We start from the raw sequence: 26686 nt of genomic DNA, 5'->3' as shown, positions 1-26686 counted from the left end.
GCAGGGCCATGACCCGGATGGACCAGAGCAGAACGGCACTGGGGGCCAGTGAATGGGAGCCAGAAAGGGGACCTGAGGAGAAACCAAATCGCGAGACAGTCTCGCCGGGGGAACGCTGCACGTGGGTTCAAGGAGTCTCTGAGAAGCCGCAGGAGCACCTGGATTGGCCCCAAGGCTGTTTGTGAGCCTGGGCGAGTGGGGTCCACTGCTGGACTTTGTTTCCCAGAGCGGGGGCGGTGAATGCCCGGCCCTGTCACCAGCTGCCCTGTTCTCCCTTCTGCCACAAAGAGCTCCCTTCTGGTCCCACCGCTAAATCACACACTGGAAAACACTCGAGGAGGAGGGACTGGATGGGGCGCTGAGCAGAGCAGAGCAGGCGCAGAAGAGTCAGCTGTGCAGACTCCTAGCTCCCAGCTCCCTCCTATCAGCGTGTCTCCGTGGGCAAGCGCCGCCAGCTTACAAAGAACAGCCCCCTGGACCCTGCACCCTCTGCCGTGAGATCCCACCTCTCCCGTCTCTTCTGCAACCTTCTCGAGGGTCACCTCCTTGCTCCCTTAACTCTCCCACCTCCCTTCACTCCTGACCCCCGAGTCACAACCGAGAGCTCTCGGTGAGGTTGACGACCAATTCCTAAGGGTGGCATTCAGAGGACTGGGTCCATGCATCTCCCCCGACTCTGACATCTGTCATTTGGATTTACTCTGCCTTTCACACTTGACCATTAGCTAGTCCCCAGTTATGGCATCCTTTCCCTGCTGGGCTGTTATCCTCGTTTTACAGGTGAGGAGACTGAATCTGAATTTAAGAGATGTGGATGTGGCCACACTCCCGTTGTGACTCACCTGATTTATACGGCATTGTACCCCCATGGGCGGGTCCCCCAGAGATTCCCCAAACCAAGAAACAGGCTCAAGTTGCTATTTGTCTATCCACACGTCAAGGTCAACATCTGCCTCTCTCAGCCCTCACCTCCTCCCTCCTTTTACCACTGAAGCTAAGGTTTGGGGGAACTCCACCACCTGCTTGTCTAACTTCCACTGTCTATTTTCTCCAGATTGAGCTCCTATTAGACGGGCAATTCTTCTCTTTCCACCCATCAAACTTCACCCATCTTCCTACATTTTAAAAAAGCCCAGTCTGTGCCTAGAAATGCTCTCAGAAAAAAGATAAGGCAGCTGTGAGCACAGCTCTCTAAGCATCACTGCCTGTCTCCTGTACTAACCTCCACCCAGGAGACACAGCAAGGGAGTGATGATACAAAGGTACTTTCCTACCCGGGCCACCAGGGAAAGGAAACCAGCCTCAAGGATGCCATCTGTGAACCAGGCTCAGAGACGTCAAGTAACTTGGCCAAGGTTACACAGGAGTAAGCAAGAGTGCGACCACCGACCCCTGGGATTATCTCACTCCTCACTCACGGTCTGTGTGCTGCGGCCAGTCATACTGGCTTCCGAGATCCAGTTGTCAAATTGGCAGAAATTTTGTGGGCTGGCTGATGTCATGTGAGAGGCCTGAAATAGGTGTGGTGGGAATATTTACACCACAGAAATTGGCAAATGCTACAGATTAGGGTTCCTTCCAACCCTGCTAAGAACTGGTTGTTAAGCATTTACCAGCACACCCCTTAAACTTGCTGAACATTGTTGCCGATTAGAGGAGCCTCATAATGTTCTCCTCCACATTCCTACTCCACACTTCTAAGCAAATCAGACGCACTGCCTGGCGATCAGTCAGAATTATATTCTGTGAGTCTGATGTGGCAGCAACAAAGAAATCAATCTCTTTTTTCAACTTACACTGAAAATACATCCACAGTAAATAATTTAAGGTCTAACAGTTTTCTTTGAGCTGTAGACTTTTGCAAGCACTGACATATTCATTTTAGTCCCATTTGGAGAGAGTGTGATCCCCACGTGAGGTTACCACATGGGGTCACCTTAAGACACTCCTGACATTTCCAGACTGACCTTTAGGAAGGGTCATAATAAAAGATGGCATCCATCCCTGTGGATGTAACCCTCAGGACAGACACACCAGTGGCTGAGGCAACCTGAAAAAACCCAAGGCCAGTCAGGGTGGCATGGTGTAAACATAGGAAGGAAGGGAGGACTGGAATAATTCAGGAGAGCTGACATGTGAGGAATTATACCTTCACATGCTCCTTAACGTCAGGGAGATGGTCCACGGGGGACAGAATTCAAATCAGGCCACCACAGCAGTAGTCTCCGTTACAGAGCATGTCTTACCGTGGTTTCTGTGACAAATCTCTTCATTGACTCTGAATTCAGGCTCATTATGTCACCTGCTAATCTCTAATAAGTTTCCATAACAATAAAAGCCCCTCTACTGAACAGCTACCTTGGCCCAGACTCTATGCCGTGACACCCATTAACCAGATCATTCTTCCCTATAAACGTATCTGAGGCTGATTTTAAGATGCAGAAATGAAGGCTCACGGTCTAAGCCGCTTTTCCAGATCAAGTAGTTAAGAAATCACAGAACCGGGATTTGAACACAGGCTACCTAACTGCAAAACTCAGATTCTCTTTTGAATCACTGGAAGGGCATGTCTTCCCATCCCCATTCATAAGTGAAGGAATTAGCATTCAGGTTTATACATCAATTTCTTATCAATTTGGTAATCGAGCCCCTCTGATCATCTCTGAGAGCACCGGTGGCCAATCTGTAGGCCTGCCAAGCCGAGGACCCCCCCTGGAGGCCCCTCCCTGAGCCTGCCAGTAAGTGCAGAGGTGGTGACGCCTCTTTTTCATCTCTCTTGCCCAGATTGTTGGGAGGACCTCCTAGTGGGTTTCCCTGCATCCGCCCTCGTCCCGACAGGCCACTCGCAATTCCACCAAAGTGACTAAGCTGACGTACGTCTCTCCTCGTGGCCTCCCAGGCATGGCGGCCTGTCAACGGTGCCTGACTTTCAACCTTTTCCCAGGGAGGCTATGCCTTCCCGCCCTGCTGAACTCAGCTGTGCCCGTGACCTGTCCCAGCCACTGGCACATGAGCAGAAGCATGTGTGTGTCACATCCAGGAGGAAGGGCATGCTCCCTCACCCCCGCCGCAGTGACCTGTGATAGACGCGCAACAGCAAGAAATGAACCGAAGTTGTTTCAAGCCAGGGCAATGGTTCTGGCCTCTAAACCCGGCACGGCCAGCCTCTCCTGCTGACACACCGCTTCGCTCAGGGTTAATGCCGTGGTCCTTATACGGCCTGTAGGGCCCCTCGCGACACTGCCTGGAGTTACAAGTGTATACCATGGAGTCCCCACCCACGCCCTTCACCACCTGCCTTCTCCGATGGCCTCAAACCGAAGTCCCTCTCAGGGCACCAGACCTTCATCCTGGGCCCTACATGAGACGGCCCCTTCCTGCTCCAGGGTCGCCTCACGCCAGCCCCTCGCTCCCCCTCTGTCCCACGTGATCCAGGCACAGTCCCGCCTCAGGGCATGTGCGCTGGCTCTGTCCTCCACCTTGGGGGCCCTTCCCCATGTCCCCAAGTGTCACCTCACTAAGGCCTTTACCAGAGCTCAGCCTCTCAGCCAGGCCACCGCTGGCCAGCACACTGAAAACTGCAACCCCCCAATGCCTCCCCCACCTTCCAGGCTTCATTTCCCACCTTAGCATCTCCCACCACCTCCATACACTTTCTCTCTTACTCATTCCCCTTTTCCTTAAGTTCGTAGGTACCGTGATGCATGTGAGCCCCCAAGGGCAGTGCAGCAATTGGTCAGGTCCTTCTGAAACTATGTGCAAAACCGTGGGGGTATTTTTCTCACGAGACCGTCCACAGCTGTCCTCTGATTCTCAAAGGGGCCCATAGGGAAAGGGGTCTGTGACCCACCAGCCATCTCCCCTCACGCCATTTTCCCCCGGGGAAAGGGGAATTCCCCGGGAGCCTTCATTTATGCCTGTGTCCTTTAGAAGAAAACCTTGAGGGTAGAAGACGGAGATGAAGAGGAATAACATTCAGTGAATGTTCCCAATGCATCAGGCATTATGCCAGATACTTCGCCTAAGTTATTTCGTTTCATCCTGACAATAATCCCCTGAAGTGTCTACTGGTGTCCCACTTTATAGGAGAGGAGACCAAGGCGCAGAGAGGTAAAAGGATCTGTCTAGTTACTGCACGAAGCATGTCCTTTTATTCTGATGGTTTGCCTTGTGGGGTCTTGTGGATCCTGGAGGGACCGCCCCTCCCAGGTTTAGCAAATTCCTCAAAATAGCAAACCACAAGTGCTTTTCATACGCAAACCAACCAGTCCGGAACGCACACCTCCTCTGTTGGGCTCTGACACTCTGGGCCACTATCCCCCTGTCCTAATCACCCCAGGGCCAGGTACCAGACAACTAGGGACAGCGCTGTGCCCCAGAGCCTCCTGAAATTATTCAGACTAGCCTATGCTAAGCCTGCTTCCCCTGCCTCACTCATTCCTTCCCTGGGAAACCACAATAAAGGCTCTTGCCCACATTTTCCCCTCACTCCCTCTGCCTGCTGATGGACACTGGTGCTTCCCCAGGTGGCCCCCCACCCCATGGTGTGGCATGCCCTGTCCCCTTGGGATCTCTGAGTAACAAGCGATCTTTTCAATGGCAGTTGTCTCCTGATCTGTTGCCCTTGAGACGCCTAAATAACAACAAAACCTGTCTTTTAAACAGTTACAACATTAGCAAACTGTTGGAGAGGGAGCTTCAAACCCAGTATCTCCAGCTCCAAAGTCCCCCATGGCCTGGGGTTACAAGGCTAAAAAGCCTCCAGGAATTCCCTTGTCCCATGGGCTCAAATCCAAGCCCCCACTCATGGTGCCCAAGACCGCTGTGTCTGGGCCCTGCTCCCAGGCCCGTGGTCAGGACCTGGTGATATTAACGCACTCACAGAGGCAGGAGAGCACCGTGGTTCTGAGTGTGTGCTCTGGAACCAGGATAGATTCTGCCACCCTGCTGTCAAGTGTCACCTTCCCCGCTATATCAGTGTCCTATGGCTGCTGTAACGAATTATCGCCAACTTAGTGGCTTGAAACAGCACAGATTTATTAGCTGACAGTTCGGAAGTCAGAGTCTGAAATGGGGTTCATTGGTCCCAATCCGAGGTGTCAGAGGTTTGGGCTCACTCTGTAGAGGCTCCAGGAGAAAATCTGCTTCCCTGCCTTTTGCAGCACCCACAGCTGCATTCCCTGCATCCCCTGGCTCACAGCCCCTCCCCTCCTCTTCAAAGCCAGCAGGGTAGCATCTTCAACTCTTCCATTTGTCACATCGCCTTCTGTCCCTCTGATCCTCTGTCTCCTTCTTATAAGGACCCCTCTGATTATATCAGATACAACTGGATAACCCAGAATAAGCTCCCATCTCAAAATCCTTAAGTCAATCACACCTGCATAGTCCCTTTTGCATAAAGTGCCACGTATAGGCTCAGGGGATTAGGAAGTAGACATCCTGAGGGGCCATGTTCAGCTGACACCACCCACAGTCACCCATTTAATAGCAGGGCAAAGGTCCTCAATGGGAATGTTACGTTCCCCCATCGCCCCCCACCCCCAGGACATCTGGCAGACTTTCTTGGTTGTCACAGCTCGGGGTGAGGGCGCTGTGGGCATCTAGTGGGTAGGAACCAGGGATATTGCTAAATATTCTGCAGAGCACAGGACAGCTCCCCAATACACAAGCAAAGAATGATTTGGCCCCAGATATACTAGTGCTGAGAATGAGAAACCCTGTGACGGGGTTCCTATTCCTATTTCCTCAATGTTCTCAAGTTACAAACAAACTGTGAACCTGCATGTGTCAAGCAGCTGGAGATTCAGGCTTTCTAGAGTTCCTCCTGAGAACTGCTCAATATCCTGAAAGAGGCCCCTGGGGCGCAGACCAGTGACCTTGGGAGAGGTCATGAGAACAGCATCTCTGCGATCGGATGCCTAGACAAGGAGTCTCTTCTGAGCGGCTGACCACGAGCTGACGGTCACTCTGGGAACATGGGGGAAGGCAACAGCCCCCCCTCTCAAGGAGCTTCAAGGTCAAACACTGGTATTTAAAGGACCGGGCAGGAGGAAAGCTAAATCCAGCCCTCTGATTCGGTTGCCTCTTCTTTCTAAGATGCTGTCAGAGCTATTGAAATACCATCTTCACAGCCAACTAGGTAAAGGCAAACTTTAGAGAGTCTAGAACAAATGTCAGCCACTCAGCTGGTCTGGCACAAGCCTCGCAGACGCCTGGATCCTGGTGGGCCTGAAGCACACTGTGAAGAAATCCGTCTGCTATCCCTGGAAAGTTCCAGCAAATCCACCCTCACTGAGGAGCAAACAGCCAACCAGTCTCAATGCCCTGATGCTCCCAGACGGACTGCATTTTAATAGAGGCCGTGCGATGCCCTGGAAAGCATGGGCTTTGGTACAAGCAGACTGGGCCTTAGTTTATTGTTCGTGACCCATGCGTAAAAACATGGATTTGGAATATTCAATGTATATTTGATATATGTACATCTTTGATGTACTCACATACTATACTATATATTTATATATCTATATATGGTGTATATATAGAGAGAGAGAGACAGAGACAGAGAATGTGTATAGTACAATGTACATACGTGGTGAATATATAGGGTGTACATATACAGTATCCTATGGCAATAAAGGTGTGCCTACATGTCCTATTCCCCCGTACACACGTATATAGACTCAATTATATTTGAAATGGTATTATTCATGTGTTACTCGTTATTGCCTGTCTCCACTAAGATGTAGGCCCCCGAAGGGCAGAGACCCGCCTGCCTGGCTCACCTCTGTTCCCCCAGAGGCTAGCACAGGGCCAGGCGTGCTCAGTGCAGATGTGTTTCAGGGAGCCTGTGTGATGTATTATCGTTGACCGTCAGACTTACCTATAACATTTTTTTTGTGTGTGGTACGTGGGCCTCTCACTGTTGCAGCCTCTCCTGTTGTGGAGCACAGGCTCCGGACGCTCAGGCTCAGCGGCCATGGCTCACGGGCCCAGCCGCTCCGCGGCATGTGGGATCTTCCCAGACCGGGGCACGAACCCGCATCTCCTGCATCGGCAGGCGGACTCTCAGCCACTGCGCCGCCAGGGAAGCCCATACCTATACTATTTTGACAAAGGCCTAACCTAACTGATTTTCTCATGCAATCATGCCCTCCCAAGAGAGAAGTAGGCCTGCAGCCGGGGGCAAGAGCATCTCCAGCTCAATCTCCCCTTGCAGGGCCCTGGGATTCCAGGTTTGTAAGTGGGGGGAGATGAGGGTCCTGCTGGGATTCTAAGCTACAATGATGTAATTTAATCTAAACCCCAAAGTCATTCCCTCACCCGAGACACAAAGTAACCGCATGTGTAACTCTTACCCCTAGTCCCCAGGTGGCTTCCCCTCTAATCTCACAGGGTCCCCACCCATCCCCTCTGAGTAGATTACAGCAGGTACGATTATTCCCAACTTAAAAAGGAGAAACCGAGGCTCAGAGAGGTTAAGTGATGTGTCAGAGATCCCAGCCAAATTAACAGGCAAGGGGGGTGGCTAGAAGCCGGCGCCCACAGCTGTAGTTCCCACCTTTTCTCCTGTCACATCCCGCCTCCTCCCCCGTGAACTGCTCCTCCAGCCAACCAGCTCTGCGTGTCCCTGACAGGTCACCGCACGATCTGACCACCGCAAGAGAAATCCTGGGAGGAGAAGGGCTTGGGCCAAGGGCAGGGGCACCGCCCACTTCTGCACCAGGGACTGAAGGGTGGGGAGGAGGGAGAAGCGGGAGAAATGGGGGGGACAGAGGCGCGAGACTGGCCATCGCAGGCTGACCTCGCTGCTGCTGCTGCACCCTCGGCACTGTGCTGGGCTAGAGCCAGCACTCTCCACGGTCCTGGCCTGGTTACAGGAGGAACGGCCCCTGGAGCCCTGGAAGGGACTGTGTCGGGAGGCTGCGGAGGGCTCTCCGACCGCTGTTGAGCTCCACGGCAGCTCAGGCGAGCAGCCTGGCGAAGGAAGCAGAGCTGCCAAGCAGGTGACGTCGCCCAGCCAGAGCCTCGCTGAGCAGGGCAGCAAAGCGGGCCTCGGATGGGTGATTGCCAGGGGGCCCCCTTTGTGACACAGACAAATGTATTTCACTTGCTCCTGACAAAACCCCTCTGAGGCAGGAGTTACGATGCATGGTTTACAAACGAGAACCCCGAGGCTCAAAGAGGTTAAGGGCCTTATGGGACTGATGCAGCTTCTAAGTGCAAATCAGAGTGTGAAGCCAGGTCCACACCTGTTACCACTCAAAACAGGAGGCAGCACCTTTTCTTCTAGGCGACAGTCTCAGGAGACTACCGGAGGGACAAGCAGAGAAGGCCTCAAGGTACTTGGTTATTACTGGGGCAGGGTGGGGGGGTGAAGGGAATGATGGGGTCCCCAAGAACAGCAGGAGATGGGGATGAGCTCCACGCAGTCACAGGTGGGCAGGTACTACAGCGGGCAGGCTCCTGAACCCCAGGGTCTGGCAGCCTGGGGCACGTGGGGTCTGAACACATAAGAGGGCCTGGAATTGAGAGAGGACTCAGCTCTCCGCTGGTCAGCGTCAGACCCAAACGTCACTCCAGGTTGGCCAGGGAGTGACTGCCTCACCCCTAGGACTCCTCTTGTTGTCCTGACCCACCTAACACCTCCAATTGTGTCTAGAATGGAAAGGATCCCTTTTTTATTTTTACAGATGAAGAAGGTGAGGCTCAGACAGGAAGGAGAACAGCTTCCAGGGACTCCCCCATTTCCTTCTCAGGGTCTCTTCCATTCCACCCACTCCCCAGGAGTGAGAGATGTGTGACACAGGAAGACATCATTCATGAAATCTGTAGGCCTTCTTTCCTTGGAAATCTTAAGAAATAGAAAAGATCTTTTGAAGATCACTTAATTGCCGTCTTTCCTGGAGCTGGGAGTTCCCACGAGACCTTGAGTTTGCGATTGCCTCTAATGTGAATGTCTAGCCTAATAATTAAACATTGCTCCTGTCCGATTCTTGCTCAGATTCCCCCACTTTTCTCTTCCTTACAGTCACAGCCTGCCAGACTGAAAGGACTTCAGGAGTCCCTCCTGCCCTTACTCATATTACTCAGGCTCAGAGATGAGATGGGAGAGATTTTCCCAGCATCCCTTGCCACGTTCTAGCACAGTGGACTCAGGACCCAGGGCTCCTTCAGCTGCCCGCCTCCCTATGCAGGAAAGTTGCGGGGTGGGAGACAGGAGAGCAAATCTAAGAAGGGTGACGTGTCTCTGTGGGGCAGTGAAACTGTTCTGAGATTGGTCGTGGTGATGGTGACAACTCCGCGGATACACTAACAGCCATTGAATCGTACACTTCAAGTGGGTGAATTTTACGGTATGTAAAGTGTATCTCAATAAAGCAGTTTCAGATTTTTTAACAAAGCAGAAGAGGAAGAGATGCTCTGCTGTCAGGACCCCCGGGGCAGGGCTGAGCCCAGGCACGACACACCCACCTTCCCAGCCTCCTGGCTGCTCCCCAAACACTGGAGTCACTTTCTTAGCCCAAGGCCTTGCCCTTGGCTGTCCCCTCCTCTGGTACACTCACCTCCAGAGATCTGTGGGCTGGCTCCCTCCCTCCTTCATATCTTTGCTCAGAGGTCCCCTTCCTGCCACCCCATTGAAGACTGGGAGACCTTCCTGCAACACTGTTGAAGGCTGACACGGCTCTGCTCCCCCGCCCCTCTCTCTTCCCAGCTTTAGAGCTCTGCTGAGTACCTACCATTTTCTAATAGCTGTTTTGTTCATTGTCTGTCTCTCCCTACAAGAAATGCAAGCTCCACGAGAGCAGGGCTTTCTGTCTGTTTTGTTTATTGCTCGTATCTGTCCCCAGTGCCTAGAACCATGCTTGGTGCATAGGAGGTGCTTAATAAACAGTTACTGACTAAGTGGCCCCGTTACAGTTATGGCTCAGGCTTCTGAACTGGCAGCACTCGGCGCCTCCCCCAAGAAGCCCCACTGGCTTTGTCCCAACGTTTCATGCACAAACATTTTCAGGTGGCCAATGGTTATTTCATCTGTGTTAACTGTAGTGAAACTGATTTAGCCTGCCTTTCTCAAACGCTTTCTGCTGCTTTAAGAACGCTCCCTCATACGTACATACTGCCTTTTCTTTTACACTTAAAATTTGTTAAGAGCGTAGATCTTACATGTGTTCTTATCGCAGTTTAAAAAAAAGAACTCTCCTCTCTTTTTGATGCACCAAAAGTGATGTCTCTGTTTAATATCCTTGCAAACTTTGTTTAGAAGTGTGAGGTTTTAATGTTCTGTCTGACAAGAAGCCACTGGGAGCTGAAGCAGAACTGGGAGCTGGAGTTGGCTTTTCAGGGCACCCTGTGTGTAGACGCCAAGCGGGTATCTGATGGGCAAGAAGGAGGGGCAGCTTCTCAGAAGGAGACAGAAACAGAGCTGGGGAGAGTGCGTACCCCGGGGAAACGAGAGAGGCCGAGTCTGTGTTCTGAGGGGAGAAGGAAGGCGTGTCCCTCTTCACTGCAGTTACAGGTGAAGATGCAAGACAGCCAGGGGAAGGGCATGAACAGGGAAGCGCACATCTTCTCCTTTATCTATCCTGGAGGCTAAGACCGAGAAATGGCACGAGCAGCCTGGAGCTGAGATCCGAGGCTGGAAGATCGTGGTACCAACCTGGTCTGCAACCCCAGAGCATCTCTCAGAGCTAGCGGCTCCAGCTCAGCACGGGGCGGGGGTGAGGGCCAGGGGGAGTCAGGGAGAAGGGGGCTACTCCACCAGGATTAAGTCAGGCGGTGGCTCACACAATAGGGGATCGGGGGCACCGAAACCCCCCATAACTCTGCTCAAGGTGATTCATTATCTGATGGTGTTTGATGCAGTGAAATGGTTGTTTCAATAACAAAGTTTACTCCTTGGTAATGAGGAAAGTTGAGTAGGAAATTCCCAGGTCTGGTATAGAACACAGATCTGTGGTCATGGGCCACACAACCAGACCACCCTCACTTTCTGGGTGGCAGCTTCACCTAAGTGTAACCAAAATCCTAAATGATCAAGGAGCCAACTTTTGTGTCCCAGATTTGGAGGGTAACAGCTAATGTCCATATGAGCGGGACTGGAGAGACACGACAGCGCTTTTCACATTACAGAAAAGAACTCTCCCAAGGGGAGAAACATGGACGTCTTTCACTGTGGGGAGGGGAAGGCAGGGAGGGCCGTTTAACCAAGCCCACAGCTGAGAAGCAGACCCTGGCCTTCGCTCCCCTGAGAACCGGAACCTGGAAGCCTAGCCCTCACGCAGAATGGAAACCTGATCCGGAGAGGAAGCCCGGAGAGGGAGCTGATTGGGATGACTTTCGTCCTCACTCGGGAAAGGAGGAAGAGCTCCTGGGGTGGCAGCTGAAGAAAAAGGTACAGACGGGAGCAGAGAAACTGGACGAACACCTGCCTCTCTGCAGCACTCTCTTGCTGGAGAAAGGAGCAAATGTGAAGCTAAGGTACACGCCACTGGTGGGCTTCTGATGTAAGCGGAGCTGACAAGTGAGGTTAAGAAAGAAGGAAACTATTAGGGAGGTTAGCACCAAAGGGACGGAAAGACAAGAGGCCTATTTGTATCTCAGAGCTCAACGTTTGTTTAAAAGAAAACCAATGCTTAAGGGCTTGGTGTTTAAGAACACCTACCGAAGGGTAGGTATCTTTGCAAACCCATTCCTGACACAGCATCTTGCCTACAGCAGAGCAGGTGCCTGACAAGTGGGGTTGTGAGGCCACGGGCGAGTGGTCATCAGAGCCCTGTAAGGCGGATAACTCCTCACGGTGAGCTCAACCCCAAAAGGCAGGCTCAGGTGCCGTGTGGGTGTCGCCAGTGGCGCTCGCCAGCCCTGCCGATGTTCACGTGGGAGGGTCAGAAAACCCAAAAAGCCAGGAAAGGTGACAGAGCTACGAACCCTTGACCCAGTCCCCGTAGAGGGGATTTCTAACAGCATACCCTGTTAGAAACCCCCAGCCCTCCTTCTATCACTGCCTGCACCAGGCCTGCTAAGTCTTGTTGATTTCCGCTCCAGAGCGGCCCTCCAGCCCGTGCACTTGGCTTCCACCCCCAAACACTCCAACCCCATCGTTTCACCCTGGACCTCCACCGCTGCCCCTAACCGGCGTTCCTGGCTCAGCTCTTGTTTTCCTCCCTGCACAGCAGGAGAGGGCATCTTCTTTAAAAGACTTCCTACATAACCCTCCCCGCGGCACCTGGTATAAACCCAAGCTGCCAGGCCCCTGCCTTCCCCTCCATCCTCCGCACATCACTCTCCTTCCCCACACCGCCAACCTCCAGCTGTGCTGAGTCCTTTCATTTTCTAGAGCAAGCCAGGCGTTTCCTATCTCAGGGCCTCTACGCATGCCGTCCCCTCTGCCTGGAAGGCTGCATCTGCTTCTCCCATAGCTGGCTCCTCAGTGTTTATGCTCAGCTGAAATGTCAACTCTCTGCAGAGGCTTCCTCTGACATTCCTGCTCAAATAAGCTCTCTCCACACCCCACCCCGTGTACTGTGGTCTTGGCACCCTGACTGTTTGCTTAAGGCACTTCCCACAGCGTGCTAGCTGTCCAGCTGTTTCTGTTATGTCTCCCAAGAGAGAATGGAAGATTCATGAGGGCCCGGACCACATCTGTTCCCTGTTACCCTCAGCACGTAGTACGGCTCCTGACTTAATGCATCTTGTTGAACGGCAGACTGTATCAAGTGCCCCTAATACGCCAGCCAAGGTGCTGTAGAGGGGTACGTGCAGCTCGTTAGACCTTCACCACCACCCAAAAGCAGTTATTATGCCCACTTTACAGATGAAGAAGCCCAGTTAGGAAATTAACGTGCCCCGTGTCGTAAAGCCAATAAATGGTGGAGGTGGAATTTATACGCAGCTCTGTTGGGCTTTTCTCACTATTCAGGACTGCTTTCCAAACTCTGTCACAGCCTAGAAGCCTCGTGAAGCTTTCAGCAGACAAAAGACTCACTACTAGTGTAAGTGGCATATCAGATAACATGCCCCTTTTATATCTTTTTTTAAACTTTCAAAACACCAAATTTAAGTAAGACCCCACTGAAGTACCCAAATGACTCTAGCATAAGATTTCCATGATTTATTATTACTGTTACTATTGGGTTAGCCAAAAAGTTCGTTTGGGTTTTTACGTAAGATTCCTTAAGGTGTTAACGGAAAAACCCGAACGAACTTTTTGGCTAACCAATATTATCTTTTGACTTGAGTCTGGTTTTGTGGGTAAATTGGATACAAATCCATCTTGCAGGCCAAATACTGTACTGCTAACCCAGTGATAAAAGAGGAATAAAAGGTGGATAGCTGGCAAAAGTGGAAGAGGTTGGCATTGGACAAGATCCATGGAAAACTCACCTATTACAGCAATAGTGATCTTTCTAGCCATCTACTAGCATTAACGGTATAGAGTGGACAGGTGTCACCAAAAGCCCACCAAACAAGGCCAGTTAGCCATGATCTCACTAGTAACTCGTGGTCCAATTCAGAAAGTGTATCTGCAGTAAGAGCTCGACCATCACCAACCACAAAATGACCAGATGCGGCCCGAGGCCCTTGACATTCATCACGTCAAAAATGCTCAGAACAACCCTCTGTGGTAGGTACCAATATTATCCCCATTTCAGAAACGAGAAAACTGAGGAACAGAAAGGCTCGGTCACTTGCTGAAGGTCACACAGCTGTCCAGCAGCAGGCGGAGTCACCCCATCTTTCCAGGCCACGGTCCTCTAAGAACTCACAGAGTCCACGTCGCCAACACGTCCCTTCCAAGTTCACAGACTTTGTCTCCTCTCCTCCAATTTCTACTATTTAAAATGGTTTTCTTTAAAGGGCATACATTTCATGCAGCTTTTTATGGGAAAAGAGAGGGAAGGCATCTACCACCATAACACAAGGGTCCAGTGATGAGCAGATATTCTAGAAGTTAAGAAAGAGGAACATGGGACGTCTCTGGCTCCAGTGGTTAAGACTCTGTGCTTCCACTGCAGCGGGCACGGGTTCAATCCCTGGTCGGGGAACTAAGATCTCACATCCCGCACGATGTGCCCCCCAAATAAATAAATTAATTAAAGGGTTGATATTTTTTAAAAAAGGAAAAAGGAACATGCCAAGAGCTTACAGTCTATGCTCCATGACAGTGACGGCCGGTTTCCTTCCTTCCCATCACCCCAGCCAGCCCTGCAGACCCTCATCCTGGGGACTCACAGCCCAACAGCAAAGATTGCCACTGACCTCTGTCAGGCCCAGCAGCCCCCAAATGTATTTAACTGTGCACGTCTATTTCAAGAAATAACTATTCCATTCACCAAACACGTGGGGAAGTGCTCCCCCAACCTCTGAGCCGCTGGCATGAAAAGACAGGCATGTGGGCAGAAGAGCCAGGGAGTGCTTCCCCAGGCCAAAGTAGCCTGGCTCTTGTCACTCCCAGGCTCCTGCTGACAAAGGCTCGCCCAGCGGTCCCTTAGCCTTTGCTGACATGGGCCGCCTGGGCTCCCATGTCAGAAGGACCCCTAGGAAGCAACATCGGCTGCCCCTCGAGTTTCCTCTCTGCGGACTTCACATCCAGCCTCTCTGCATTTCTAACCTGAGCAGTGATCACAGAAAGAGTGGGCTCAGCAAGGCAGCTGGGGCAGCATGACCCACGGGGCGGAAGATGGGGGGTCACCCAGGATTGTGCCCATGCCACTTCCCTGGCAAGGCGAAACACACCCCCTTAGATGCCTGCAGAGCTGGGTAACAAAGTGTTCTACGTGCCGAATATCATTGCATTTCCCCCAAATTAGGTACGGTTGTCATCTCCCCCGTTATACCAAAGAGGCATAGAGGTTCAATGAAAGGCCAGAGCTTGGGGCCACGTGGGGCAAGGGGGTATCCCGCTGGAAAGCCCCCCCTACAGGTGCTCATTCATGAACTTGGTGGGACCCAGGGCCCGCTGGAGCAGCTGGGGAGCTGTGGGCCCAGAGGTGAGGACCCAGGAGGCCAGCAGGCCCCACTGGCCAGGGAGAGGTGGGCATGGCGAACAGACCCTCTGCCCCAGCTGCCTTGCTACTCCAGATCACACATGCTCGAGCCCTCTCGAGTCAGGAACCTCTGGGCTGAGTCCCTGCAGCAACAGTCCTGCTTGATTATTCCTCACGACGGGAAGCTCTCTACTTCCTGAGAGTCTTTCCATCCCTGGACGGCTCCTGCTGTTTGAAACGTCTCCCACATGTAGAATCGATAACGGTCTCCCTGCAGCTCCCTCCAGACCCTTTGGAGCATCATCCTTCCCTGACATCCCTTCAAATGGTGAAATTCACATAGCTCAAGTCCTCCCCAGGCAAAACGTCCCCAGGGCCCCCCAAGTGCTGTGATCTCCAGCCCCTCGTCACCCTAGACCTTCTCCCCTGCTGGAGCTCCAGCCCTGCTGAAATGGGCTCTGACACGACAATGACACTTGCAGGCTGGTCTGACCTGGGGTCTGCCCTGACATTGGCGACCTGGGGTGAGACTCCACCTTTACCAGAGGAGGCCAATGTGGAAAGTCAGGTGGGCAGTCAGGTGGCCGCCAGAGGCTTCCCGCTGCTGTAGAGACCAGTGTCCAGACCGGGCCCTGGGCACTCCGAGACCATCTGGGGCCACAATGGCCAGGAGTGGGGAGGTGCGGCCAGTGGGCGGGGCATGCTGGGCTCTGGACCCCCATCCGCATCTACCTAGAACAGAGCTACTCGAGCCTGTTTTATAAGTGGGGCTTCTACCTTTTCTACATGGGTCTAAAGCAGGAGCACCACAGCTTACAAACGTCTAACACTGCTAATGCCTCTCGGCTAAGGCATCTTCCCCATAGCCCGCATGTGTGCAAACACCGTGGCTCAGGCCAGCGCCAAGATAAGGGGCCTCTCCCCCCCCAGGACTGGGAGACTAGGGCCCTCCGCCCTGCTGCTCCAGGGACACGGAGACCCGGCTCTCCTCTGCTCACATGACGGCGGGGCAGGCTCGCACGCAGGGGCGCAGAAGTCCTGTGCGGGGGAGTGAGGACTCGGGGTCAGGGCGACGCCCCCAGCCCCGGGGAGGGGGAGGGGACTCACAGGGCAGCGTCTCGGCGCGGCTCTTCTGGATCATTATGCAGAGCTGTAGCACCAGTTGGGGGGCGCTTTCCAGGAAGGTCTCCAGGAGGCGCAGCATGTTAACGTCTGCATATTCGTACATCATAGCCCAGTAGAAGCGTCGCTGGTGTTCCTTCTGCCGCTGGCTCTGAATCCCCAGGTACATGGTGCGGATATACCTGCCGAGAGACGGGACAGAACACAGAGAGCGTGGGTCGGCGTGGGAGCTGTGGGAGGGTTAGCATCCCCTCCTTGGCGCTGAGGTTTTCCGGGTGCTTGGACCAGCTCCAGGGGTTCTGCCGGACCACAGACGGGGTGCTGAGGCTTCGGGGTGGGGTGGGGTGGGGGCAGGCCAGGGAACGGGTCCCAGGCAAGTTGTCCCCTCCCCGGCCTCACTTTGCTCATCTGTAAAATAAGAAATGGAAGAGTGGGACCAGGTGCTCTCACAGGCCTGCCAGGGAAGCACCACAGGTGAGCTCAGGGAGCAGGTGGGCTGGCCGAAGTTCCGGGTCCCAGGGGGAACCTTCCTGCAGGGTTTTCACGTCTCTGGAGGAGGAGGGAAGGGAATTAGCATTTATGAAGCTCCTACTAAGTATCATTGGCTGGCTGGCGACTGCATGTTGCCTGGGTCCCAGGCGACAGGCAGGTGTAGTTCCCACGTAGGACAGACAGGCGGGACTCACTTGCCCAGGCTCCAGACCCGATGGCGGAGCAACCAGGAGGCGGCCCCAGGCTGCTGGACACCAAAGCTCGTGCGTGCCCCGCTCTACACTAGGGACGGCCTGCAATGGAGCCTCTATCCAGGTATAGCCCAAGACTCAGTCACACAAACCACTGAGCCCACTCCACCCAGGAGGGACAAGGGGCAAAGGGAGCAGGTGCAGGCAGAGGGCACAGGCTCTGGGTTCAAATCCCGACTCTGTCATCTGCTCACTGTGGGACCTTGGACTAATTACCCAACTCTGTGTCCTTGTTACTCTTCTTTCACACGGCAGAATCACAGCATCACACGGTTGGCGGGAAGATTAGGGAGATAATCCGCGTGCTGGGCACGTATCCAGGTCCACGTGAGAAAGCCCCCAGGCCTGCCTCACTGTCACCTAAACTTCGGAAGCTTGTCTCCTAGCCACAGTCAAGGGGAGGATGGAAGGTAGCGTCCAAGCCAGCCAGCCGTCTCTGGGGCCAGGCCAGGCCCAGAGGAGCCGGCAGCGCCGGGACAAAAGCAGGGTTCAGAAGGCACACTTTGCGGGCCTAGTTAGGATCAAGAATACGCATATAAACTGAGGCCACAGACAACAGGACAGACCCACACTTGCGTCCCTGGCCGCCCCCTGGGAATGTATATCATTGTGTCTTTTAAACGGCCGAGCCGGAATCACAGAGGTTGAGAGCATGGTCGACCCCCCTACAGAGTCCCCACTGTCCTCAAGCACCGTCAGGGGCCTACTTGGGGCTGCTGGACGGTCCCTTCTCTCTGTCCCCATCACCACCGCCAGCCTGGTCCCCGCCACCACCATCTCTCCTGGATCGAAGCAGAAGCCTCCTAACTGGTCTCCCAGGGTCCACTCTTGCCCCAGAACAACCCATTCTTTGCACAGCAGCCAAGGTGCTTTGTGAAAATCACAAATGCAATCACGTCACCACCTTCTTTCAACACGCCCGTGGCTTCCCGTCACGTTCAGAATAAAATCCGAGCCCCTCCCTCGGCTCATGGGGTCCTGCCCGCCCCTCCTGTCCCACCGCCCGGTCTCTCTCCCCGCGCCCCCTTCTCGTGTCTTCTCTGTCTCTCACGGACACCTGAGTTTGTTTGTGTTCACGCCATCTCCTGGCTGTGGATGCAGAAGGAAGACTCCTGCCCCCAGTGCTCAGACTCCTGCAGGGCAGCACTGTCACAACACGGCGAAGGCAGCTCATGCCCACGTTTACACCGGATTCCTGAGAGGTTCACAGGCAGGGGCTCTATACCCCCCACCCCCTGGGAGCAAAGGGAGAAGTGGGTGTTGCCCAAGAACCTTGCATCGACGTTAGTGAAGCCCATGCTTTAGAGGCAAAGACGCAAAAACATACATTTGTAAAATAATTTAAAACTGTAATTGATGCCCTCTCCAGGTCCAAAACAGTGGGCCTCCCTCCTGTGCGCTAAGCGTGTACTGGACCCACAGAGGAACGAGTGGGCCCCCAGAGTGGGCATCGGGACACAAAGCAGCCCACCTGAACCATCGGTGTGACCTGAACCACACGTGCTGGTGACGGCGAGCGCATCCGACACCTGACGAACACCTGATGGCTGCTTCTCTAGATTCCTGAGAGCCTTTAAGGGACTGGATCTCTGAAAAGACCCACACGGGAGGCTGGGACGGACACCTTATTTTCTGCACATACACTCCCTGGAGTGAGCGGAGAACAACCCTGCAGAAATCTAAGGGGAGGGAGGCACTGCAGCGGGGACGGTGTCGGGGCCAGCGTGGAGAGGCCGGGGCTCCAGCCTCGCCAGGCACTGCAGGCCAGGCATCTTCCGGAGGCCCCGCCGTGCCCTGTGGGGCAGGTCTGGTTGTCATCATTTAACACCTGGGGAAACTGAGGCTCTGAAGTGAAAGGGCCCTGAATTCTGTTCCGTTCCATGTTCTGTCATTTATTGGCTGCGCCACTTCCCACAAGTCATTGCCTCTCTCTGAGCCTCCATCTGTAAGTTCCCAAAATCAAAGGACCAGGGGAGGGGCTAGGAAAGGGGCAGGGAGGTTGTTGTACCTGACCCGTAAAGCTATGGGGTCACTGAGAGACAGAGACAGAGACACAGGGACAGAGAGAGACAGAGAGGCACACAGAGAGACAGAGACAGAGAGACACACAGAGAGACAGAGACAGAGACAGAGAGACACAGAGACAGACACACAGAGAGACAGAGACACACAGGGAGACACAGAGACAGAGAGATACAGAGAGACACAGAGACAGAGAGGCACACAGAGAGACAGAGACAGAGAGACACACAGAGAGACAGAGACAGAGAGACACAGAGAGACACAGAGACGGAGAGACACAGAGACAGAGGCACACAGAGAGACAGACAGAAACAGAGAGACAGAGACACAGACAGAGAGACACAGAGACAGAGAGACAGAGAGACACAGAGACAGAGAGGCACAGAGACAGAGACAGAGAGACACACAGAGAGACAGAAACAGAGAGACAGAGCGGCACACAGAGAGATAGAGACAGAGAGACACATGGAGACACAGAGAGACACAGAGATGGAGAGACACAGAGACAGAGGCACACAGAGAGACAGAGACAGAGAGACACAGAGACAGAGAGACAGAGAGAGACAGAGACAGAGAGACACAGAGACAGAGACAGAGAGACACAGAGACAGAGACACAGAGACAGACACACAGAGAGACAGAGACAGAGAGACAGAGACACACAGGGAGACACAGAGACAGAGAGACACAGAGAGACACAGAGACAGAGAGACACAGAGACAGGGAGGCACAGAGACAGAGACAGACACACAGAGAGACAAAAACAGAGAGACACAGAGACAGAGAGACAGAGAGGCACACAGAGAGACAGAAACAGAGAGACACACAGAGAGACAGAGAGACAGAGAGACACATGGAGAGACAGAGACAGAGAGACACAGAGACAGAGACAGAGAGACACACAGAGACAGAGAGACACACATAGAGACATAGAGCGATACAGAGACAGAGAGACAGAGACAGAGAGATAGGGAGAGACAGAAACAGAAAGACAGAGGAACAGAGAGAAAGAAAGAGACAAAGTCGGAGACAAGGACAGAGAGACACAGAGAGAAACAGAGATGGAGAGACAGAGAGGGAGACAGAGACAGACACACAGAGAGAAGAGACAGAGAGACAGACAGAGCTCTGCAGGAGAGAATGGAAAGAGAAAGAGACAAAGGAGAGGGAAGCTACATCAGAATTTGGGGCCAGAAAGAGAAGACCGACTAGATGAGGTGGCAGTAGGAAGAGCCTGGGTGGGAGGCTGGCCCTAAGGACCTGTGGTCACAAGTAGTTGGGAGGCGCTGGGAAGTCCGACTCTGAATCTAGGGCAGAGGGGAGGGTCAGATTAGTCAGATTGGATGATGGCCCGGGAGGCAGAGCAGTGGGGGACGAGGCGCACAGGTGAAGGTGATGAAGCAGGGCTTCAGGTCCAGAGGCTCCACACCAGCACCCAAAACCGCCCTGTGGCCGGCAGAGCCTTGGTGCCATGGGTCTCCCAGGTCAGCTGTGGTCTCTGTGCTCCAAACCTCAGCTCTGCCCAGATGCGGCACCTGCAACGCACAGTACTGTGGGCCACAGACTCCCACAGGGGCCAGACCACAAATCTATATTCTCTCAGGGGTGCACTCGGACCACAGCCTCTACCTCTCCTAGACTCAGAAGGTGGCTCAAGGTGGAGGAATGATTATGTAGCAGAGCCAAGCCTATGCTTCCAGGTCCCAGGCCACGGTAACAGCGACACTCAGGTTCACCTAGGTCTGCCCTACCAGGGCAGAGGGAGCAACTCGATCCGCCCCGCCATCCCCATGTTCCCCGAGCCACAAGCCCCTCTGCCCATCTTGGCCAGTGCAGTGGAAGACAACAAGCCCAGAAATGCTGGTTCAACCGTAACACCTGCCAGAGAAACCAAGCTTGCATTTCCTCTGTGAGAACATCCCCAAATATGGGAGTAGATGAGGGTGGGAGTGGGCAAAGTCAGAGCCTCTCCCCACCGATGAGCAAACAGATGCTAGGAGCCCAGAGTGCACTGGGATCGAGTCCAAGACCCAAACTGGAAATCCTGCCTCGCAGGGACACCAGCTCACACAGTCACCCACCGTGGAGGAGGAGCTAAATCAGAGTCCAGTTCAAAATTCCCTATCAAGGGCCTTCGGCCTATTCCACCCCCTCTGGCTCCTGCACCCCTCTCTTCTATCCTTAAGTCCTTGGGTTCCCAGTAGACCTTGTAAAGTCCACAGTGGGTCTAGGTGATCTCTCTGCCCGCCCAGCCAGCGGCCTCCTGCTAAGCCTTCGGCCCCTGTGCAAAGACAGCCTTGGCCCGTGGCCACAAGGTGGCGCCAGACCCTAAGCCACGCAGGAAGGCTGCTCCGCGCACTGATCTCATCCCCAGCCAGCGGCCCCCTAAGGCCTGCACCTTCCGACGCGATGGCAGCGTTGGGGTGCAGGGGGCAGCAGGCGAGGCCTGGGGGCAGGCCCAGGTGTGACGAGTCCCCATGGGAAAGCCCGGCATCTGCAGGCGACACACGGTGGGCTGCTGCTCCCTTACCTTCTCCCCTTCCCTGGCAGGTTCCAGAAAGCTCACCTTCCCCGGGAAAGGTAGTGCGGGAGAGAAGACACGCAACTCTCCTCCTCCTGAATTGCTTCCGCCTGGATTTTGTGTAGCCTCCTGTCACACCATTCTCTCCTAAGAATCATGAAACGCACGGATCTAAAAGCAGGGGTACAGCGTGTCCCCATGGAGTGAGGACTCAGGAAAGCTGGGCCTGGCCTATGGTCTGCAGGGCTGCACGACCTTGGGCGAGTCACCCCCGAGGCCGGGCCTGCTGGATTCATCCAAAACAGAGGGCGGACGGGAGGACCTCTAAGCTTCTGCCTACCTTTCGTTAACGCCATCCTTCTGTGGCTTCTTAGAGCCTTAAGGATGGCCTAGCATCTTTACAGATAATACCCCTGTTTATGTGGCACTCATATATATGTACCGGGCACTGTTCTGAGCATTTTGTACTTATTAGCTCATTTAATCCTTCCAACAAATGTATGGGGTAGATGCACTATTACCCTCACTTCAACATATGGTAAACTGAAGCACTGAGGTTAAGAAATGTGCTTCAGTTTACCCAGCTAAGTAAGGGGTTGAGGAGGGCTTCAAGCCCAGCAGTCTGCTTTGGGGCCAGTGCTTTTCAACTCCTACCCACACGCCCCCTCAGAGGTAGACCAGTTGTCCCTTCTCTTTTAAACTTGGTCCAACTTGCTCCCTTCACTACAGTGGAAAATCACTGTTTGCCCCCAACACCTGGGCTCTCTTCCAGGTCTGTCACTGGCTGTGTTGCCTTGGGGAACATCTCCTACCCTCAGGGAGCCTCAGTGTCCTCATCTATACAATGCCTGGCCCAGAGCAGGACCCTAGGACAGGCTGAGCAAATAGATGCCCCCCCCGCCAAAGGGGCTCTCCTCCTGTCTTTCCTTCGGTCCACTCTATTCTCCTTCCAAGTCTGTATCCTCCCCTTACTTTGTAAACCATGGAACTGTTTAAAGTTCCTTATACCTCCAGGAGAACTCTCTATAGTTTTTTGAGCACATTTTCACTTTTATAGCAGCTCTGTGAAGGAGACACATTTGTCATCTTTTTCCCGTTGGTTCATCTGAGACTCAGAGAGGATAAGTGATTTCCCCAAAGTCACACAGTCAGTCATGGTTCAGGCGAATCAGAGGTCTTGCCCAAATCGTGTTACCCCATTGGGAGTCAGCTATAGCTCTGGCTAAATCTAAGGGAAATGAGTGATTTCTGCAAAAGCAGGAGGCTGAATAATTTCACCTGTCTGGACCTATAGGCCCTTGCTGCTTCTTATGACACCCTCAGAAGCAGCATTTTGAAATCTCCGATTGTGGACAGCAACTCATCCTCAAAGCCCCAAACAGGACTGAGTCTAGGTTTTGTGGGGCCTGAAGCTTAGAGAATTCGCTTTAAGAAAAAAAGTAGTCTACCAAACATTTAAAGTAGAACTAGCCCGATTCTACACACTTTTTTCCCCCAAAAAAATAAAAGAGGAAAGAACACTTCTCTGTTCACTTTATGAGGTCAGCATGACTCTATCAAAGCCAGACACATACAAGAAAATAAAACTACAGATAATATCCCTTATAAACATAGGTGCAAATATCTTCAACAAAATACTAGCAAAACAAATCCAGTGATATACAGAAAGAATGATATTCCATAGCCAACTGGAGTTTATCTTGGAAATGTAAGGCTGATTCTATATTCAGAAATCAATAAATGTAATCAATGATATTAACAAGAAAAACCACATATCACATTAACTGATGCAGAAAGAAAGCATCTGACAGAATTCAACATCCATTCTTTTTTTTAAACTCTCAGCAAACTAGAAATAGAAAAGAACTTCCTTAACCTGACATAGATGAAGGATATCTATAAAAATTAACAGTTAGGGAATTCCCTGGTGGTCCAGTGGTTAGGACTCCGCGCTTCCACCGCAGGGGGTGCGGGTTTGATCCCCGGGCAGGGAACTAAGATCCTGCATGCCATGCAGCGCGGCCAAAAGAAAAAAAAAAATAACAGTTAATATCACACTTAATGATAAAAAGACTGAATTCTTTCCTCTTAAGATCAGGAATAAGGCAAAAATGTCTAAGCTCACCCCTCCTACTCAACATCATACTAGAAGTCCCAGTCAGTACAATAAATCAGGAAAAAGAAAGTATATACAAACTGCAAGGAACGAAATAAAACTGTCCCTATTTGTAAATGACATGATTGTCTAGATAGAAAGTCCCAAGAAATATACACAAAAAGCTCCCAGAACTAATTGGCAAGGTAAGCAAAGTCTCATGATACAAGGTCAGCATATAAAAATCAAATATATTTCTGTAGACTACTAATGAACAATTGGAAATTGAAATTTAAAAACATACCTACCACTTAAATTAGCTCCCTTAAGGGGACAGGAGGGGCAAGATAGGTGAAGGGGATTAAGAGCCCCTTGCATCACAAGGACGCAACACACAGCACAGGGAATACTGTCAATACTTTATAATTACTCTGTTCAGAGTATAATCTACAAAGATATCGATCGAATTACCCTTCTATATACCTGAAATGAACATAATATTGTAAGTCAACTATACTTCAATTTTAAAAATACCTCTATATTTTTGTTGTATTTCAATATAAGCAGCCACACCTCCAGGGGCATTTGACCCTTATCCTGGGTGGGCGTGGAACACACTCTCACAGCCACACACACACCACCTACATGAACACTCCACACAAACACCACACAGACACACATGCACCAACCACCACACACACGAACACACTGCACACGTCCAGGGCTCCACCTGTAGAGACACCTGTAGCCCATGATCACATCCCTGTGTCAACATGATCCAACCCCAGATCCCTGAGGGGGTGGGTCCCTGCCTGCCCCGACCATTCGCTGTCATCACAGCAGGCACAGAGGGAAAGCCAAACGCGCATCACTTCCTGGTAGCTGGGAACCCACCCTAGAGAGGACGGGGCACTGCAGCTACCAGTCAGACAGCATCCTGCCCCCGACACCAAGGACAGAGCTGGGCCAGCTGCCACCGAAGCACCCAAGGGTTCACTGACATCTGAACATGCGCAGCCCCCAGCCCCGTTCACACTTGTCCCGCTTCACCTCCACCTGTGCCTGATTGATTCGGGAATCCTGACTTGTGGTTGCAGCAAAGGCACTGAGGGCTACTGTGATGTTGTGTGATCTGCACTCTCATCTGGTCCATCTTTTGAGGGGTGGAGGAGCTCCCCCCTTGTGTCCATTCCATTGCTGACCATATCCCAGGGATCTAGGGCCCGGTGGCCATGCAGTGGCTGTAGAAGAAAGTGGCCCAAAAGGGGGGTGGGGGAGGTTTCAGGGTCCCGGGCTACATGCGGCTTGTGCAGGAACCTTGTCAGTCTGGGGCTTGTCACCCGCTGAGGACTGCTGAGCTGGGTCACCAGGCGTTAACGGGGGCTCCAAGGCTGCTATGTCAAAAAGGTTGTGCTCCCACCTGCATGACATAGATTCTGTGCCCAGGTAGGAACCCCCGCGGCTGTTCCCTGTGGTCCCAGGTCAGGATAGAGAAAAGTCCTTCAAGCTCTTCCAGACCATCACAGATCTCAGGGGCACCAGCATCCGAGCTGTCGCAGACAGGATCAGGGTTCAGCTTGCAAGCATCTGCCAGGTTATTATCTTCGCCATTCCCATGTTACAGATGAGGAAATCAAGGCTAACCTGGACTCAGTAACCTGGGTGGCTCCCTATTGGCTGTGCAGCCAGGCCAGTCTCCTGCCTTCCCCCGCCCCACACCTGCCCCCGACCCCTGGCCACACGTGATGGCCCTCCCATCCCAGACCTTCCCAGCATGTGCCCATCTCTGTGTCTTTGCTTCTGTTGTTTCCACGCCCAAGCAGCCACCCCTGGGCCAGGCCCAGCTCTCCCCACGTGCCTTACCCCATGCCTACGTCCAAGTATTTCCCTCCCATCCTCCCCTTATACTGGGTCCTCAGTATAGTAATAGCTTCCATTTACTGGGTTCTCCCTACAAACCAGACACAGTGTAAACTCTCTACATGTATTAAGTCATTTAACGTGAGAACCTTACAGTCATGTACAGATGAAGAAACTGAAGCACCTGAGGACGCCACTACCGAGACTCGTACCAGGCTGCTGGACTCCAGAGAGGGTGCTTCTAACCCAGAACACTATATTCTCCTGTCCCTTATCTTTCTCTCATTCCCTCTCTCCTCAGTTCACTTACTTCTTTCCACAATTCTATGAATTAGATTATTAGCCCCATTTTACACATCAGAAAACTGAGGCTCAGAGGGGTTAAATGGCATGCCAAGTTGGAAAGCCAAATTTCAGCCTCGATTTGTTTGGCTGTGCTACACGCCTGTTTTCCACCCCTAGAAGCCCCTCCCCTGCCCTGTTACAGCTCTCCTCGCAGCCCACGCTGTACTGGAGTCACTTACGTACAGAGATGCGTCTCCAGCCAGATCTTAACCCCCAGGAGGGACGTCTGTACAGCCGCTGCCCCCAGCCCACCATAGTAAACATCAAATCAGAGGCGCTAAGGTGAATTTGTCCCCTACTCTGACGGTCTCATTTGACCAAAGAGATGCCTGCAACACTACCTTCAAATACGTAAAATACATGTTCCCCGAGGCAGACGACCCGAATGGGTGCAAGGAGCACAATTAAATCAGGAAGGATTTGGGTTGGAGACAAGAGATAACTTACCAACCAGCCTGACGGGATAAGTTACAACGAGGCAGGTTTTTTGCCCCTCTCTGGACAGTTTCAGAGAGAAGCAAAGCTACGGGGCTGTCAGATGGCAGAGGTTCGCAACTCACGGAGCACAGGGGCTGCAAGTGTCCTCTCAATTTATCGTAGGCGCGGCGCGGTGTACCCAGTGTCCGCTTGGGCACACACATGTGTGTGTTCATACACAAGTCCTAGCCGAGGACCCCCTCAAACCACCCAAATGCAGGTCTGGGTGGCTCAAGGGGCCCCCAAGCTGGCACAGCAGGAACAGTGCACCAATGCAACCCTGGCTGTGGGCCATGGGCTCTTTCTGAGTCTGAGAATGGACTCTGCAACCTTCCACTGCCAGGCTGGCCCGGAAGCCCCTCTGATTCCCCACCTCACACTCCCGCCCACCCCCCCAACTCCAGCTGAGATGCCTTCAGCGTGTAGGAAAGATGGAGGGGCCAGCTGCCAGCTCAGCCCCCGAGAGCAGCACATCAAATCGGAGCTATTTTTAGCCCTTCTCTCCAGCATCTGA

At 52.8% G+C, this 26686-nt stretch overlaps 1 protein-coding gene across 1 annotated transcript in view; it reads right to left on the bottom strand.

The window, feature by feature from the left end:
- Nucleotides 1–26686, bottom strand: part of XKR6 (XK related 6) — a gene marked incomplete at its 3' end in the record, with an annotated part of 270553 nt that overhangs the window by 5529 nt on the left and 238338 nt on the right. The window contains exon 2 of the mRNA XM_079926345.1: nucleotides 16095–16291. Within this exon, the coding sequence (XP_079782471.1) occupies nucleotides 16095–16291 (197 nt within the window). The remainder of the gene's footprint in view (nucleotides 1–16094; nucleotides 16292–26686) is intronic.

Source organism: Stenella coeruleoalba, assembly GCF_951394435.1.
Source record: "Stenella coeruleoalba genome assembly, chromosome: 7".
In the NCBI taxonomy this organism is placed as follows: domain Eukaryota; kingdom Metazoa; phylum Chordata; class Mammalia; order Artiodactyla; family Delphinidae; genus Stenella; species Stenella coeruleoalba.
Note: the sequence above shows the minus strand (reverse complement) of the source record. Positions and strands in the feature narration are given on the sequence as shown.